The following is a 13,886-nucleotide window of genomic DNA, read 5'->3' as shown; positions in this document are numbered from 1 at the left end:
CAGTTGGCTCATTCATTCCTTCCACCCCCCTTTTTACTCTGGGAAAATCTTTCATGATACCCTCCTCATTTACAATGACTAGAGCCTGCAGGTGATGAGTGACAGTCACGATACTGAAGCGACAGAAGCCCTCCACTCCCTCAGCTCAATAGCAAAATCCCCCTCAAGTATTTTTTCTTTGCTCAGATCAAAGCCTCGTGCAATAAAAAAAATATTATTTTCATAACTACACCCTTAAGAAGAACTATAGCAATCCTATAATAGATTTGAGAAGGATACTATACAAGTGGCCCTATCACAGCAAAGTCCCAATATATTAGGAATAGCCTATTATAATGATGAAGTATCATAAAATACGATGAGAGCACTAGCCTATGAGCTTACTATTGAGTACCACAGACAGACTATGTAAGTGCCTATAGTAATAATATAGCAATATTATAGTGATACCATAGGAGATATAAAAATACCATTAAGTACGATAAGGCCATTATAAACCCACTATTGAGTACCACACATAGTATAAGTCCCTATAGAAACATTTTAGGAATATTATGGCGATATCATAGGACATAAAGATACCATAAAGTACGAAAATGTCACTGTAGCCCACTAGTCCCTATAGGAATATTATATGAATTATAGTGATACCATATGAGACAAAAAACAAAATAATAATACTTAACCCTGGATATCGCTGCAATGCAACAGCAACTTGTTGATTCAGCATCACACATCTTGCAAAAGAAATCGGGGTGTTGATTTTTTGCACATCTAACTGTGATGATGGTGTGAGGTGGAAGCAGCCAGTGTCTATGTTTGTTTATTTTTGGTCGGGTGGGGGGGTGATGAATGAAACCTCCTGTCTGCATGTCCAAGGGGGATCGGATCAGTGTCACCCTATTGTCCCGTTGTGGCAAAGTGGGCGGATAACAGTGTCTCTCCCTGCCCAATGGCAGGCACGACTCTCATGAGAGTGGAGAGAGGCACTTTTCTGCCATGCAAAATCCCTAAAACCATCATCATTCCGGCTCGGGAACCCACACTACTCTGTAACAGCCTCCGCCGCTGAGAGATGACAGAGCCAATCTCAGCGCACCCACGGCCCTGGGAGCTTGGAGCTGCGTAGACGCACCGCACCAAACACGGGAGACGCACACCACCTCTTTTTTGATTTTGTGCAGAGGAACTTAAAGCCGGGAATTAAGGGAGTTTTATCCCGTCCTCGTCTTCTCACTCAATCCGAAAGTGGCCATTTGCTCAATGTCATCATGATCATCTTCTCGTCGCGCAGTGTACTGCTGTCAGTCTACTATCCGCAGATCTTCCTTATCCTGACGAGTGGCAGCTACCTGTAAGTTTGATCCAATTAACGGAGTCCTTAATTAACTTCAGTGTGTGTGCGCGCTCATCATCAGCAACGCAAAGACGCACGGGTTTGGTTTTCCTCCTGAGTAGCCTGCTTGCCGGATATTTCCTCATCGGGGTATATTTCTTTCTCTCAAACATAAAACGCAGGTTGTTGGATAGCCTACATTTGTTTAGATCGCCGCGTCGGTAGAATGGGGAGTAAGGAAATACTTTAAATTGGTTCTTCATTGTTATCAAACTAGTATGATTTATACATAGACCAGACGTAGTAACAACGCCAGTGAGTGCGCACATTACGCAGTAAAATCGATTTGATTCGCAGATATTTTTCCCTCATACTTCTTAATGTTCCACGAACGTAGAATCCCACTGAGAAGGATCATCAGTGGAAACATCGCCGGGAACACGATTGAGTCCACGTGGGAATAAACTAATTAGGTGAAACCTGAATGCACTAATGTGCCTTCTGCAGGTGGATGAGCGAGTCTTGTGGGTAAGAAGTGATGGATTATATTTAGACATCATATAACAAATCTTTTCAAAGAACGGGAAAAAACATTTTGATAACTGCAACATGGTTTCCTTTTGGCCACGGAGTGGCAGAGATGTTCAAGACAATTAGATGCTGAGATTTTGTCATTTTTCCTTTAAGGAGAATATACCGAGATATGGGCAGCTTTTACGCATGCGAGCACGGTTACCTGTCAGAGCCTGTGAAGGATTACCTGTATGCATTACATCATCTCTGTCTAATTCTCAGTGTTTCGAGGTTATCATTTGAACCCACATCTTAAAATATCTTCCTGCAACATACATGTGATTGACACTATAATGTTCTGCGGCTTTGAATTAAACGAGAATTACTCTTGCAGGAGAACATTGGCTTTCTTAAAGCTTCCAAAATAATTACTCAACCATGCTCCCTCGCTCCTTCCTCTGCTGCCCGGAGACCCCAAACCTGATGCTGAAATAGATGTGGTTTTTGGTTTCAGTTAAAAGTGGGCTATACGGCTAAGTTTAGTGATGGTTTGCGCATTAAAACTACATACCATTGTTTGTTTTGATAATTTAAATATGCTCTCTGTTCAGCGTTCACCGTAAAAAATGATATGTTTTAAGACGAACTTTTAAATGTGGATTAAAAAAGAATGCGATGCCCCATCCTCAAGTGTCCTGCACTTCTTTCATCGCACAACTAATGTTTTGGCATGTTAAACTCTAAAAAGTGAAATTTGGTGAGCTGCATGGGTGGCAAATGAGCCTTCAACCCAAGGATCTGTCCATTGAGAGCTATCGGGCTATTGCACACCTCACACTCCAGTACCGAGGAATTTCACACCTAATGTTCCAATAGCAATAACCGGACCATTTTCATGTTCTATTTATATCATTTAGGCCTAACCAGCGTTCATTTTGGAATATATTTTACTTTGAAAACAGAATGAATGTGAATACGATTTTATTATGAATTGCTAAACTGCTTAAGCCCATCTCAGCTTTCAAGTTTATATGTCTTATAGTTGTAAATGAGCTGAGAAGGGGAAAAATCATATTCAGCACTAAAATAACTAATTTTCTGCTCTTGGAAAAAGAAGAACACATTAATCGACTTGATTTAGTTAAGTTGTGTCTCAGGCATTTTTGGGTGCATTCCTGGGTAGAAGATGCATGCCTAAGAGCTTAATACTGTGTCAGTTAAGTTCAAAGTGTTCCATGTGATGGAGTAGGTGGCTCTGAGTGTACAGTGTGCCATGGTGTGTAAGACCCTACAGTTTCTCTTTAGGCTTCATACTGTAACTTCTCTCCTCGTCTAACTCCTCACCACTGACACTGACATGGATGAAAGTTTAACTTTTTCTCCCCCCCAAAAAAGTCACATTAGAATTCATTAATGCCTGCAAATTTTACTCATGTATTTTAACTTTGGAGAGGGTTTCTATTTCTCTGTTGGGACTTAATTTGAGTGTTTAGTGGGATGTATTTTTCTTTGCATCGCCTCATACATTTTAGTTGGTCATTAATACAACATATAGTCCTTAAAGCATGTTTTGTCAAAAATGTAAATCCTAAATCAGGAGGAATAACAATTTGTGTGACCTTTGGGTTTAGAAGTGAACCTTAAAGTGTCAAAGTCCTTGTGCACACTCAGTTTAACGTGGTGCTGCTGGATCCATCAAAAACAAACATCAGTGAAAAGAAATCAGGGGATCACACTCAGAAATTAATATTGATGCATTTATTGCAAAAAGCAGGGAGCAGATAACACAAACGTTTCAGGCTACAAGCTCTCTTCAGTGTGTCTCAAAAAGTGAACCTGGCCTCATTTGAGAAGCTCTGTTACAAATTTGAGTATGCAGTATGCACTGTATCTGTGCAAGGCTCAAGCCTGGAAAAAATACATGCCGCTGTAACAATTAACACAGAAACCCCAACTTATTTCTCTATCACAGCTGAACCAATGTTGAATGGCGTTGTCAGTAATCAAACAAGCACTATGTTTTTTGCTTTGCTTTGCTTCATACATTAGGTCACTTATACATGATACATAAATCATTTATACTTGATACCCCATGTTTTGCAAAAACTGGCGTTCACCAATTGCAACTGCAGTAGGTAAACAGAGCAATTCTGTGACGTTTTGTAACTGTTGAGTCTTAACTGAGTCTGTATTGACGGTCTGTATATCTGTGACTGTGGGCGAGCTGTCCCCAAGCTGCTGGCATACACACAGAGTCAACGCTAAGCAAACAGAATCGCATTTGTGCACTTTGATGATGCAGGGATTTAGAAGCTTAGCTGTGGAATTCTCTGTTTGGCGTTGTCTGATGGTTTGGGTAGCCTGTGTTAGACAGTGATTCTTTGAATTAGCAGGTGAATGACGTGACAAGGATGGGAAGTTAAGAATGGTGTTTATCAAACTTGAAAGTATCAATGTGCTGTTTTATGAGTCCTTAAGCTGCACACTAAAACATCAGTGACTTAAATGACTCAAAGCCATTTTATTGCCAATGGATTTATGTACTCAAACCAGTTCTATTCACCCTTAACATTCATTATGCAAGAAAGTGAATTTCTCCAGTTGCACATTATTTGTCTTAATGAGCCCGACCTTTTGGATAGTAAAGACTAGATGTAATTGTTGCCATGAACAACCACATATACAGCAGAGGGTCAGGGAAGGTCAGTAGAGTTTGAGCCTGTTTAACAATGTGGTGTGGTAAAGAAGCAAAGAGGTTTTGAAAGGAGCAGTAGGCCTGAGTGATTCTGCTACAAGATTTACAGTAGATACTGAATGCACCTGACACATTTCTAGTTTTCTCAAAGAAATGTTCTTCTTCAACTGTTATGCTCTTTCTGAAGTTAGGATCTTCAAGCTCCAGTTTGTGTGGTGATGCCAATGTTTTGCAGAACAACAAAAATTAAGCACAACTTGTTTATGCCAAGTAGGAAGATATGGTACTCTTTTTTTTGCTTGCTTAGGACAGAGGACTTACCGTATTTACTGTAATTGCACAAAACCTTCTCAATTCAGCCAGCTTCTGTTTTTACTTTCAGAGTGGGGTTTGCAAAACCAACACTATACATCATGGCACTCACCCTTTAACAGATGAGTTAGGTTTCTCTTACATTTCTGAGCAGACCAAGAGGCTGTGTGCAATCCTCAGTTTTGTAACAGATACATGTCTTGCTGCAGTTAGAGTTTATTTGAACACATGGCTTCAAACTTAAGATTTATATTTCTCTGTCTTTGTGGAGACAGTTAATCAACAAAAGAAACAGGAACATGGTTGTCCGAGAGCAATTTCTAATCAAAATTCATATCTTTTGTTCTGAGTCAGGGTCTCCCACCAGGATTTCTTTGAACTGTAATCCACAGAATTCAGTCTCTACTCTCGCTGTCTCTCTTTCTGTCACTCTCTCCCCTCACCCATTCTTCTTTTTCACCCCCTCTCTCGCCCTCGCCGCGTTTCGCTGACACACAACTTGCCTGCGTTAGCCTGCCCTGTTTGTGGTGAAGCCTTTGGAGGCCGACGTCATACTTCAAAGCTGGCATTTGCCTCCACGCGCATTTATGGCTCCTTGTCCCTGACATGTTTGAAAAGTATGTATCTGCAGGGTTTCGCTGGCTATAAACAGAGTCGTGCAGAAAGTCAGCGTTTTGTTTAGCTGTAGTCTGTTTTGGCTTTCTCAGTGGTTGCAAAGCCATCTCCAACATGTGTTATGATATTATCACATCAAGTGATCAGATGTGATGAAGCCTCCCCAAGGAGAATTGACGAGGAGGGGTGTCATTTACTATGGCACATTAATGCCCTATGATTTAAGGCGACTTGTGTCAAGAACCTTACATATTTTCCATGCATAGCAGTCTTAGGATGTGGCTAGAGGAAAGCAGTCTCTCATGAAATTTATAGGCGGCATTTTACACCGTGAGTTTGTTTCAAACACATAATGACACAAATCATGAGGAATAATATTTTGTGTGACATTTTGGTTAAGAAGTCAATCCTGCTTCTACATTAGCGAAGTTCAGTTACAAATTAGTACGTACTGTATTTGTGCCAGACTCAAGCCTGGCAACAAGTCATGCCACCAAGTTACCTAACAATTAACACGAAAACCCCAACTCATTTCTCTAACTATCACCAGCCAAACCAATGTGGAATGGCATTGTCAGTAGTCAAATAAGCACTATGTCGTTTTCTCTCTCTGGGCTGTTTTAGCATGCTTCCCTGTGCTCTTTTTATGTTTCATGTTGGATAAAGTTTTCAGATATTCTTTTTGATTTACCTCTAATCCATTAAATAGCAATACTTTTATGTAGTACAGCTTTCAGTTCACTATGGAACGCTCATCAATCACTGGTTGAATTGAATCCTATTCTGGAGAGTCTCACATGTGAGTCAGTCTGACCATCCTCTGGAAGTTCTAACTGACTGTGTGTGTGTGTGTGTGTGTGTGTGTTTGTCTGTGTGTGTGTGTGTGTGTGTGTGTGTGTGTGTGTGTATGTGTGTGCATGTACGCATCCATGCATGCGTGTGTATGTGCATGTCTATGTTTGTATGTGTGGTTTTGTGTGTGTGTGTGTGTGTGTGGCCATGCATATGTGTCCATATGTCCTTGTGTGCGTACATGGGTGCATGGACGCGTGTGTCTGTGTCTGTGTGTGTATGCATGTGTGTGTGGTGGTGCGTGTCTCTTACTCCGGCAGGGCCCTGTCCTCGGTGGTGGCTCTGGGTGCCAACATCATCTGCAACAAGATTCCCGGGCTGGCGCCTCGCCAGCGGGCCATCTGCCAGAGCCGCCCGGACGCCATCATTGTGGTGGGCGAGGGCGCCCAGCTGGGCATCAATGAGTGTCAGTACCAGTTCCGCTATGGACGCTGGAACTGTTCGGCCCTGGGAGAGAGGACCGTCTTCGGTCAGGAGCTGCGAGTAGGTCAGTCTGGGTACCATCACAGGGGAGGGCACTGTGTGTGTGTGTGGGTGTGGGTGTGTTCTTGTACTTCTGTCCTTGTGACCAGTTGAACCAGAACCAGTTTGAGTTTTAGTCATTCAGAGTGAGGACATTTTCTGCAAAGTGAGGTCATTTTGGCCGGTCATCACTTCTTCAAGGGGTAGGTTTGTTTAGTTCAGTCCTAAAACGTGTTAAGGGTAAAACTAGGATTAGGGTTAAGGTTGGGCAAGTAGTGGCGAGGGTTAAAGTTAGGGTTGGGGATTAGGGGATGGAGTCAGTGGAAGGTCCTTACAAGCATAGTAAGACAAACGTGTGCGTGTAGTGTGCGTGTGTGCGTTTGTATGTGTGTGTTGTGTGTGATGAGGGTTGGGTGGGTATGCTGTGTTCTGGGGCTCCTCTGCCTGAGGGCCACTCAGAAACGACTGTGGATGTTTTGGTTTCATCATTGCTCACAGTCGATCATCAGAAGAATAAATTGAACACTGAAAAATCTATTAGAGAAAGGGAGTATGACTTAGATGTGGCGTGTATGTGGGATGCAAAGCAGAAGGCTGAGAACCGGTTTTGGATGCCGATAGTCATTTGGTAATGATAATGGCAGAGGCGGTGACAATGGCAGTGACTTTTCTATTGAAGAGAGAGAGAAGAAGTTACATAATGCGTGTGGAGAGCCATCATATTGTCTCAGTACTTAGAAACAGTACCAGAAGAGTATCAAAAATGTGGTACCAGCCCCCTCGACCCTCTGAGCCCCGTGAAATATGGCTCTCCGCATGCCAAACCCAAGCTGCACACATCACACAGTCAAAACTCAAACCAGCAACATGCAGCCTCTTTGACTCTCTATTGTATAACCATTCGCGTTGGCATTGCTCAAGAGGACTCCGTATACGCCATTGATTCCAACCCATCCTAGTCGTCCTCATTTCAATTGACACTGTTGTATTTCCCCAGCGCTCTGGTTTCTGTTGATGTAGGATCTGCAACGAACCTCTTGGTTAGGAGCATGCCGACCATTGCTGGCTGTGCCAAAGTTATGGAAAAGCTACCGAAAAGCACTGGAGCCTTAATGGGGAAAACGTATGGTTGAAAAATGATATCGCAAATGAGGAGACAACTAATGGTATTATTGCACAGAACGCTTGTCGAACCGAAATAGATGGACACATCTGTTGTTAATCGGGCTAAATTGGTTGTGTCCATGCCTGGCTGGTTCATGTGAGTGTGCACATACATGCAGAAAAAGACCTATGAGCAGACAAACATTTACATTTACGACGCTTTTGTTTGAGAAACTTGGCGTTCCGCAAACCTCTTTTGCATGGCTTTTGTTTTACAGGGACTTTTATACATTTCCTTTCATTTAGAAGATGCTTTGTTGCCGTTACAGTGTGGTTGGACTGTGCATTTAATCCAGTGGCTCTGTTAACAATCACTCCTCTTAAGGAGCGGCTGAATTAGCTCCAGCCCCCTCTCCAAAAGCATTTTCTCTTTGTTGTGAATGTGGCGCTTTCTTTTGTAATGGAGCTCGTCTTGTTTTCCTCACCACTCACCATTCCCTTTTCTCTTCCTTTTGGTCTGTACTTTTTGCCCTTTTGAGGGCCTTGGAGATTGAAGAATGACATTAGATATTGGTCTTATGTCTCCTCTGCAGTTTTGTACGTTCTGCTGCACGATTTCGCTCAGTCTGTTTATTTTACTGTTTACATGAAGTACTTAGTAACTTATAAAATGGCATGAACCCATTTCCACTTTTAGTTGATTGATGTTTAAGCTTTTTCTACTCAATTATTCAAAAGGTCTTTTATTTTGGAGGAATGGAGATACATAATTGGCAATTCTGACTTTGATTAGAAGTGACAGAACATTCTGCTTGAACTTCAGTCCAGTGATAGGACACTGTGACTCATGCTGGATACAGGCCTGTGATTGGCTGCTGTCAAGGCATCTCTGAGGCAGTGAGGTCAAGCTCTCCACTGCTGTAGGTGGAAAGGGTATTGGTTGGGATCTGAGAGTGCTCATTCAGTATAGCAGTGTCCCACTAGGTCATCGTGGAAGACCACAGACACCACAGCTACTGCATAACTCCACTGCCAGGAAGACAATGTGGAAAAGTGGGCGATTTAGTGTTTTCACTCAACACCTTATTGTCAAACTGCCATTAGCTTGCATACTGCGTTCTTGGTTTTGATAGTTTCCAGTGTTTGTCGCTTATGATTGAAGATGTAACCATGTTCTCTGACCATGTCTGTATGTATTACGGAGTTCTTTAGCATGGCATATGAAATCATGGAATACACCCCTTCAACAAAATGTTCCAATCCCTCCTCCGAATCTGCAAATTCCCACATCATCATAATCAAGTGCAGGGGAAAAGCTATCCCCGTTCCGCTCCCATTGAAGTTTTTCATTCAAATCCCCCAAATTATGAACACTAAACCTTTCCCCCCGCTCGGTGATCCAGTCTTAGTTTTGGACTGGAGGGGGGAGATGCCGGCATTTTTTCAAGAGCTAAAGATCAGCCGACCGCAAGTCTAATGCATTCTCTCTGCGCTGCCTGCTCTTGGAGGCAGTCTTTCTGTTCTGGAGCTGCTCCGTGGTATTACATTTGCTTTCCAAGAGAGCACACATTAATAGATGGTTTATTGAGCATTACAGAACCCCAAATATCTTCATCTTCAGTTTCAGTAAAGGCTGGTCATTTGATATTTATTTCTCTGTTCTACTGTAAACAGAAATATGTATTCCCTTAGAAGATGGCTGCTGTTGGCAAATTCTCTATTGCTTGACACTCCGCTGAACACAAGTCTTAGGGTAGATGGATTGATGGAAAAATGGATAGAGCCCCATTCATGTTACAATTCCATCCCTCAACAGTTTCTCTGTTTTGCAAAGCGTGTTGGCTCCCCTGTTATGCTCTAACTGACAAATTGGAGAACAACTCCATAAACACGCATGGAGATTTGAAACTGGCAATTTAACTGTGTGTCTGCTTCCTCTGCAAAAGCAGATTTAGCAATCTTCCCCTTGTGCCCTGCAATGGTATTGGCATGCGTTGGTTCTGTAAAATGTTGAATGAATTATCTTGCGTTAACAGAAATGAGTGTTTTGGAGTGGCATGTTGCAGCCTATTAAGAAGCAATAATAGAATTAGAGACAAATCCATCAGCAAGTCAAGAGGGAAGGAGGAGGTTACAGGCGAATAAGAATGGCAAATCAAACATGGCTGATCCTCAAATCATAATCCTCGGCCTGGTTTCAGCATGAATCATTCTACTTTAAATGTTGTTCTCATGACTGATCCCTTAACCGTGATTTGTTGATGCTGTTTTATTGTGCACATTTTATTGAGTGTGTTCACTCAAACACCCATGTATCAAGTGTATTCAAAGTCCCATGTGGTTTCATTTACACATATCACGTAGTAAGTGGAAGTGTATTGGATCCAGCAAGTGATCTCTGCCCCATACCTCAACTTTCACACAGAAATGCACATACTCTGTCATCACGTTCATTTTACTTTTGTAAAATAAGCTGTTATTAAGCTGCTCATCCATGGTAGATGCAAATGTTTTGGTAATGAATTCAACTGTTGTTTGACTATGATCTTTCTATATTTCTGTGTCACTTTGCATTTTTTAAAATGACATGTTTTGACTTGGAAAGGCCTTATCTCATGTACCATCACGCATTCTTTCGGGTAACTACCTGTAACAGAGATGCCCTTAACTTAAAGAACCTGACTATGAACACCTTACAGCTCAAGTCACCTCAGTTCAAATAGCATTGCACTTGATATTAGCGATTAGAGCTTGAAAATGGACACCTTTCAACGGCTACGCTCAGCATCAAAGGCCGACGCTGGCCCCCCTGTCATAAAATGGCCTGCTCTGGTTACTCTCTGTTTGACTTTCCAGCCAGTTTGTCACCGTCCTGATTCATGCTTTTCATCTGAAAGAGGTTTCTTGTTGTACCGGCGGTGAAATATTGCAAAAGTTCAATCACGCTGCCCCGGGCTCGTTGCACAAGAATGGATGCAGCTTGCACTTGGGCAGGTGAGCCTCTTGCTGCAGAGGGAATGCTGCTGTGTATTATTTCATAGCAGTGCTAACAGCCGAGATTGGAATTGATCTGTTCTTTAAAGTGGACAGGAATCACAGGCTTGGATACAATTGCAGGCAACACGTTGTCTTGGATTTGTTGCTTTGAAACAAAAAGGCTTGGTTATTTGCAGGAGAGGCGGAAGGAAAAGTCTGTTTTGCTCTCTGACCTACATTGCACCTCTCTCTCTCTCTCTCTCTCTCTCTCTTTCTCTTCCTTGTTCTCCCTTGCACTCTCTCTCTCTCTATTGCTCTCTCTCTCTCTTTCTCAATCTCGTTTTACCTTTTCTCCCCAGCCTGCTGTGGACAGGCATTGAGTTATTGCCCCTAGCTTGACTTCATGACTAAAAACTCGGATGGAGAGAGCACTATAAGGCACGACAAAGGGCAAACAGTTTGAGAAATGCCTTGGCGGGCTATATTGGAACAATTACCAAACCCTCCACCCCCCACACCCCCCCAAAAAAAGAAAGAAAAAATGCAATCTATTACAGGAGGAAAAAACAAATGGAAGGGTGGTGGAATGTGGGAGCTTGGGGTGGATGGGTTTGGCAAAGGGAGGTGGGGGAATGGAAGATGAGTTCCCATCTTTATTTTCCCCTCCTCTTATACAGTATCACCTCCCAACCAGTCCCTCCCTCCCTCCCTTTCTCCCTCCCACGTTCATCTCTCCTTGGGGGGGCAAGGAAGCTCAGAGGGTGGGGAGAGCAGTGGGCAGTCCGCCTGCCTGGACTGCAGGCAGACCAGCGTTTAGTCAGATAAAGGACGTTTAAGTCAGCAGGTTCACTGAAAACCACTTGTGTGGAAAGGACTCCTGCACATACTTGATCAGGAGCTGAAGATGCAGACTCCTCCATGCTCAGCTCCCTCTCAGAGGAGGGGAAAGGTCACTGCAGACAGATAGAACCAGACATAACTCACTGCTGAGGATGGTTTTTATATTCCCGGTTCAAACGGTGGAGGAGGTTTGGAGGAGGATAAGTCCAAAGAGTATAAAGTTGATGTAATTTCTTTGGCTTTTGGCTGAGTGTTTTGGATTCCATATCCATTTCAAAACCTGAATTCATAGAAAATTGTATGGCTTTGGAGTCCGTTTATGTTTGGATGCAACACTTCAGAGACAATAGATGCACTGTATTTTGGTATTCATGTTTGTAGCGTTTCTGAAAAACAATGCACAGTGCATGCATTGTATTCCTATGATGTTGTGATAGTTAATATCAGCCCACATCCCGAAATTGATTAGATCAGTGATGGTCCTTGTATGGCTTTGGCTCTCATTCGAGAAGGGTTGTGGTGTTGGTCGAGTTTTCCTAAAATTGTTGTTTACCCTCTTTGCCTGGTGTTTTTGAACACTCTTGTTATTGAAGACAGTTCTTGAGCAATACAAGCTATCGTTGCAAATCACCTCAACTAATGTCATTGTAACAGAAGTCAGAGTCCTTACAGCAGTTCATACAGACTGGGATGAATAAATTAAGTATTATTACTATCACTCACAGTCATGGCACAACTATCTCATATGTGGGTCTTAATCAGGTGAAATGATTAACAGCAGCTGCAATTGCCAATAAATTGTGGTCCCCAAATTCTATAGATTATTCAAGAATTGAAGTTAAGAATGAACTTTTGTTGCCAAGCACCAGACATCTTCCTTCTATGTAGTTGAGTCCAACACACATTGATTTACATTTTCCCACAAATCTAGCATTTCTTTTCTCATGCAATGCACTACAAGCTCTTGGTTTGAGGACAACAGAATACTTGCAAATTATAAATGAATCGGTGGAGCTCCTTCCCCTTCTCGGAATCACTTGATGGTCATTTGTGGTGAAATCATATCCCCGCAGAATGCAAGTACAGCATCACAGTCCAACCTAAGGCTAATAATGAACCGGCTAAAAATCTATTCAAATGACCATGTGGTTCCATTTGTGCTTTGTTTCCTCATTTTGACAAAGTAAGAGGAAATGCACGTTGAAATATTAATTTTGACCAGCTGAACATTTTCAAGGAACTCCTTTTAAATCATATAGTGATGCAGTCATAAAAATAGACTTCAAAGTCAAGAGTGAAAAGGAAAATGTTTCCGTTAAATATCAACTACAGGACAAACATTCTTTCCTTGAAGGCAAATAAGTCAAAGAAAGTGGTCAACTAAGTGATTGTAGCCCCCTGCAATGTCAACCCTATACATTTTCCAGAATTGAAGAAAGGAGTGAATTTGTAATGCGGATTACCAGGCATCTTCACTCTATGAATCTATAAGCTCACTGGATTTTCTTCACTTCTCATATTTTAAAGGCTATCATGACTGGGGAGTGAAACTTTGTAATTAAATTCTTGCTTAAAAAAATGAGGATATGTTACCCCTCTGACAAGTTTTCTTTGACATACTGTATTATCTTACGCATTCCAGTCTGTAGCCTGTACTGTATGTGTTATACCCAGGCCTACCTTAATAAAGACAGTCAAAAACTCATTCTTTAAAATGAGGCTTTTCAAGAGCATACAAGTGGATACTTTGACACTGCTGAACTCTCCCAAAATGCCATCAATCATCACACTGCCACCGAGGCTTTTCCTTTGTGGGATTAACTACTTCCTGTTGGTTGTACACCCTTCAGGCAAATTATGGTTATCAACACAGATATGTTATCATTCACCCAATTCTGTTATCCCATATAGATAAAAGTATTTGTTGTTATCATAAAAGGACACCATATCTTTGCGGCTATCGCAGATAGATATACTATCTCTGTTAATTCTAGATGCATCATAGCGCCGAGCTCCCAGCTAAAACTGCAGATTCACTCCCAGGCAGCCAAGGAGTTGATACCATGTGGATAGCCCTATGGAAATGATGCGTGCATTGTGTTATGGTGGAACGGCGTCGGATAAAAGGCCTATTTTTCGGCCCATCATCATGTGGGTAGGCCTAATCCTCTGCCCTCCTCC

General features: G+C 42.2%; 1 protein-coding gene across 2 annotated transcripts in view; it reads left to right on the top strand.

Moving 5' to 3' along the window:
• The window catches only part of wnt7bb (wingless-type MMTV integration site family, member 7Bb), a 30,289-nt gene that overhangs the window by 1,586 nt on the left and 14,817 nt on the right, over nt 1-13,886 (top strand). The window contains exons 1-2 of one of the 2 annotated variants that reach the window (XM_071922726.2): nt 1,264-1,354; nt 6,584-6,810. In XM_071922726.2, the coding sequence (XP_071778827.1) occupies nt 1,272-1,354; nt 6,584-6,810 (310 nt within the window). In that variant the 5' untranslated portion in view covers nt 1,264-1,271. Of the gene's footprint in view, nt 1-1,263; nt 1,355-6,583; nt 6,811-13,886 lie in introns of those variants that run through there. The other variant, XM_071922725.2, reaches the window with a different exon arrangement.

The sequence above is a fragment of the Centroberyx gerrardi genome, chromosome 4 (assembly GCF_048128805.1).
Source record: "Centroberyx gerrardi isolate f3 chromosome 4, fCenGer3.hap1.cur.20231027, whole genome shotgun sequence".
NCBI lineage: Eukaryota > Metazoa > Chordata > Actinopteri > Beryciformes > Berycidae > Centroberyx > Centroberyx gerrardi.
This window is presented reverse-complemented; position numbering and strand designations above follow the sequence as displayed.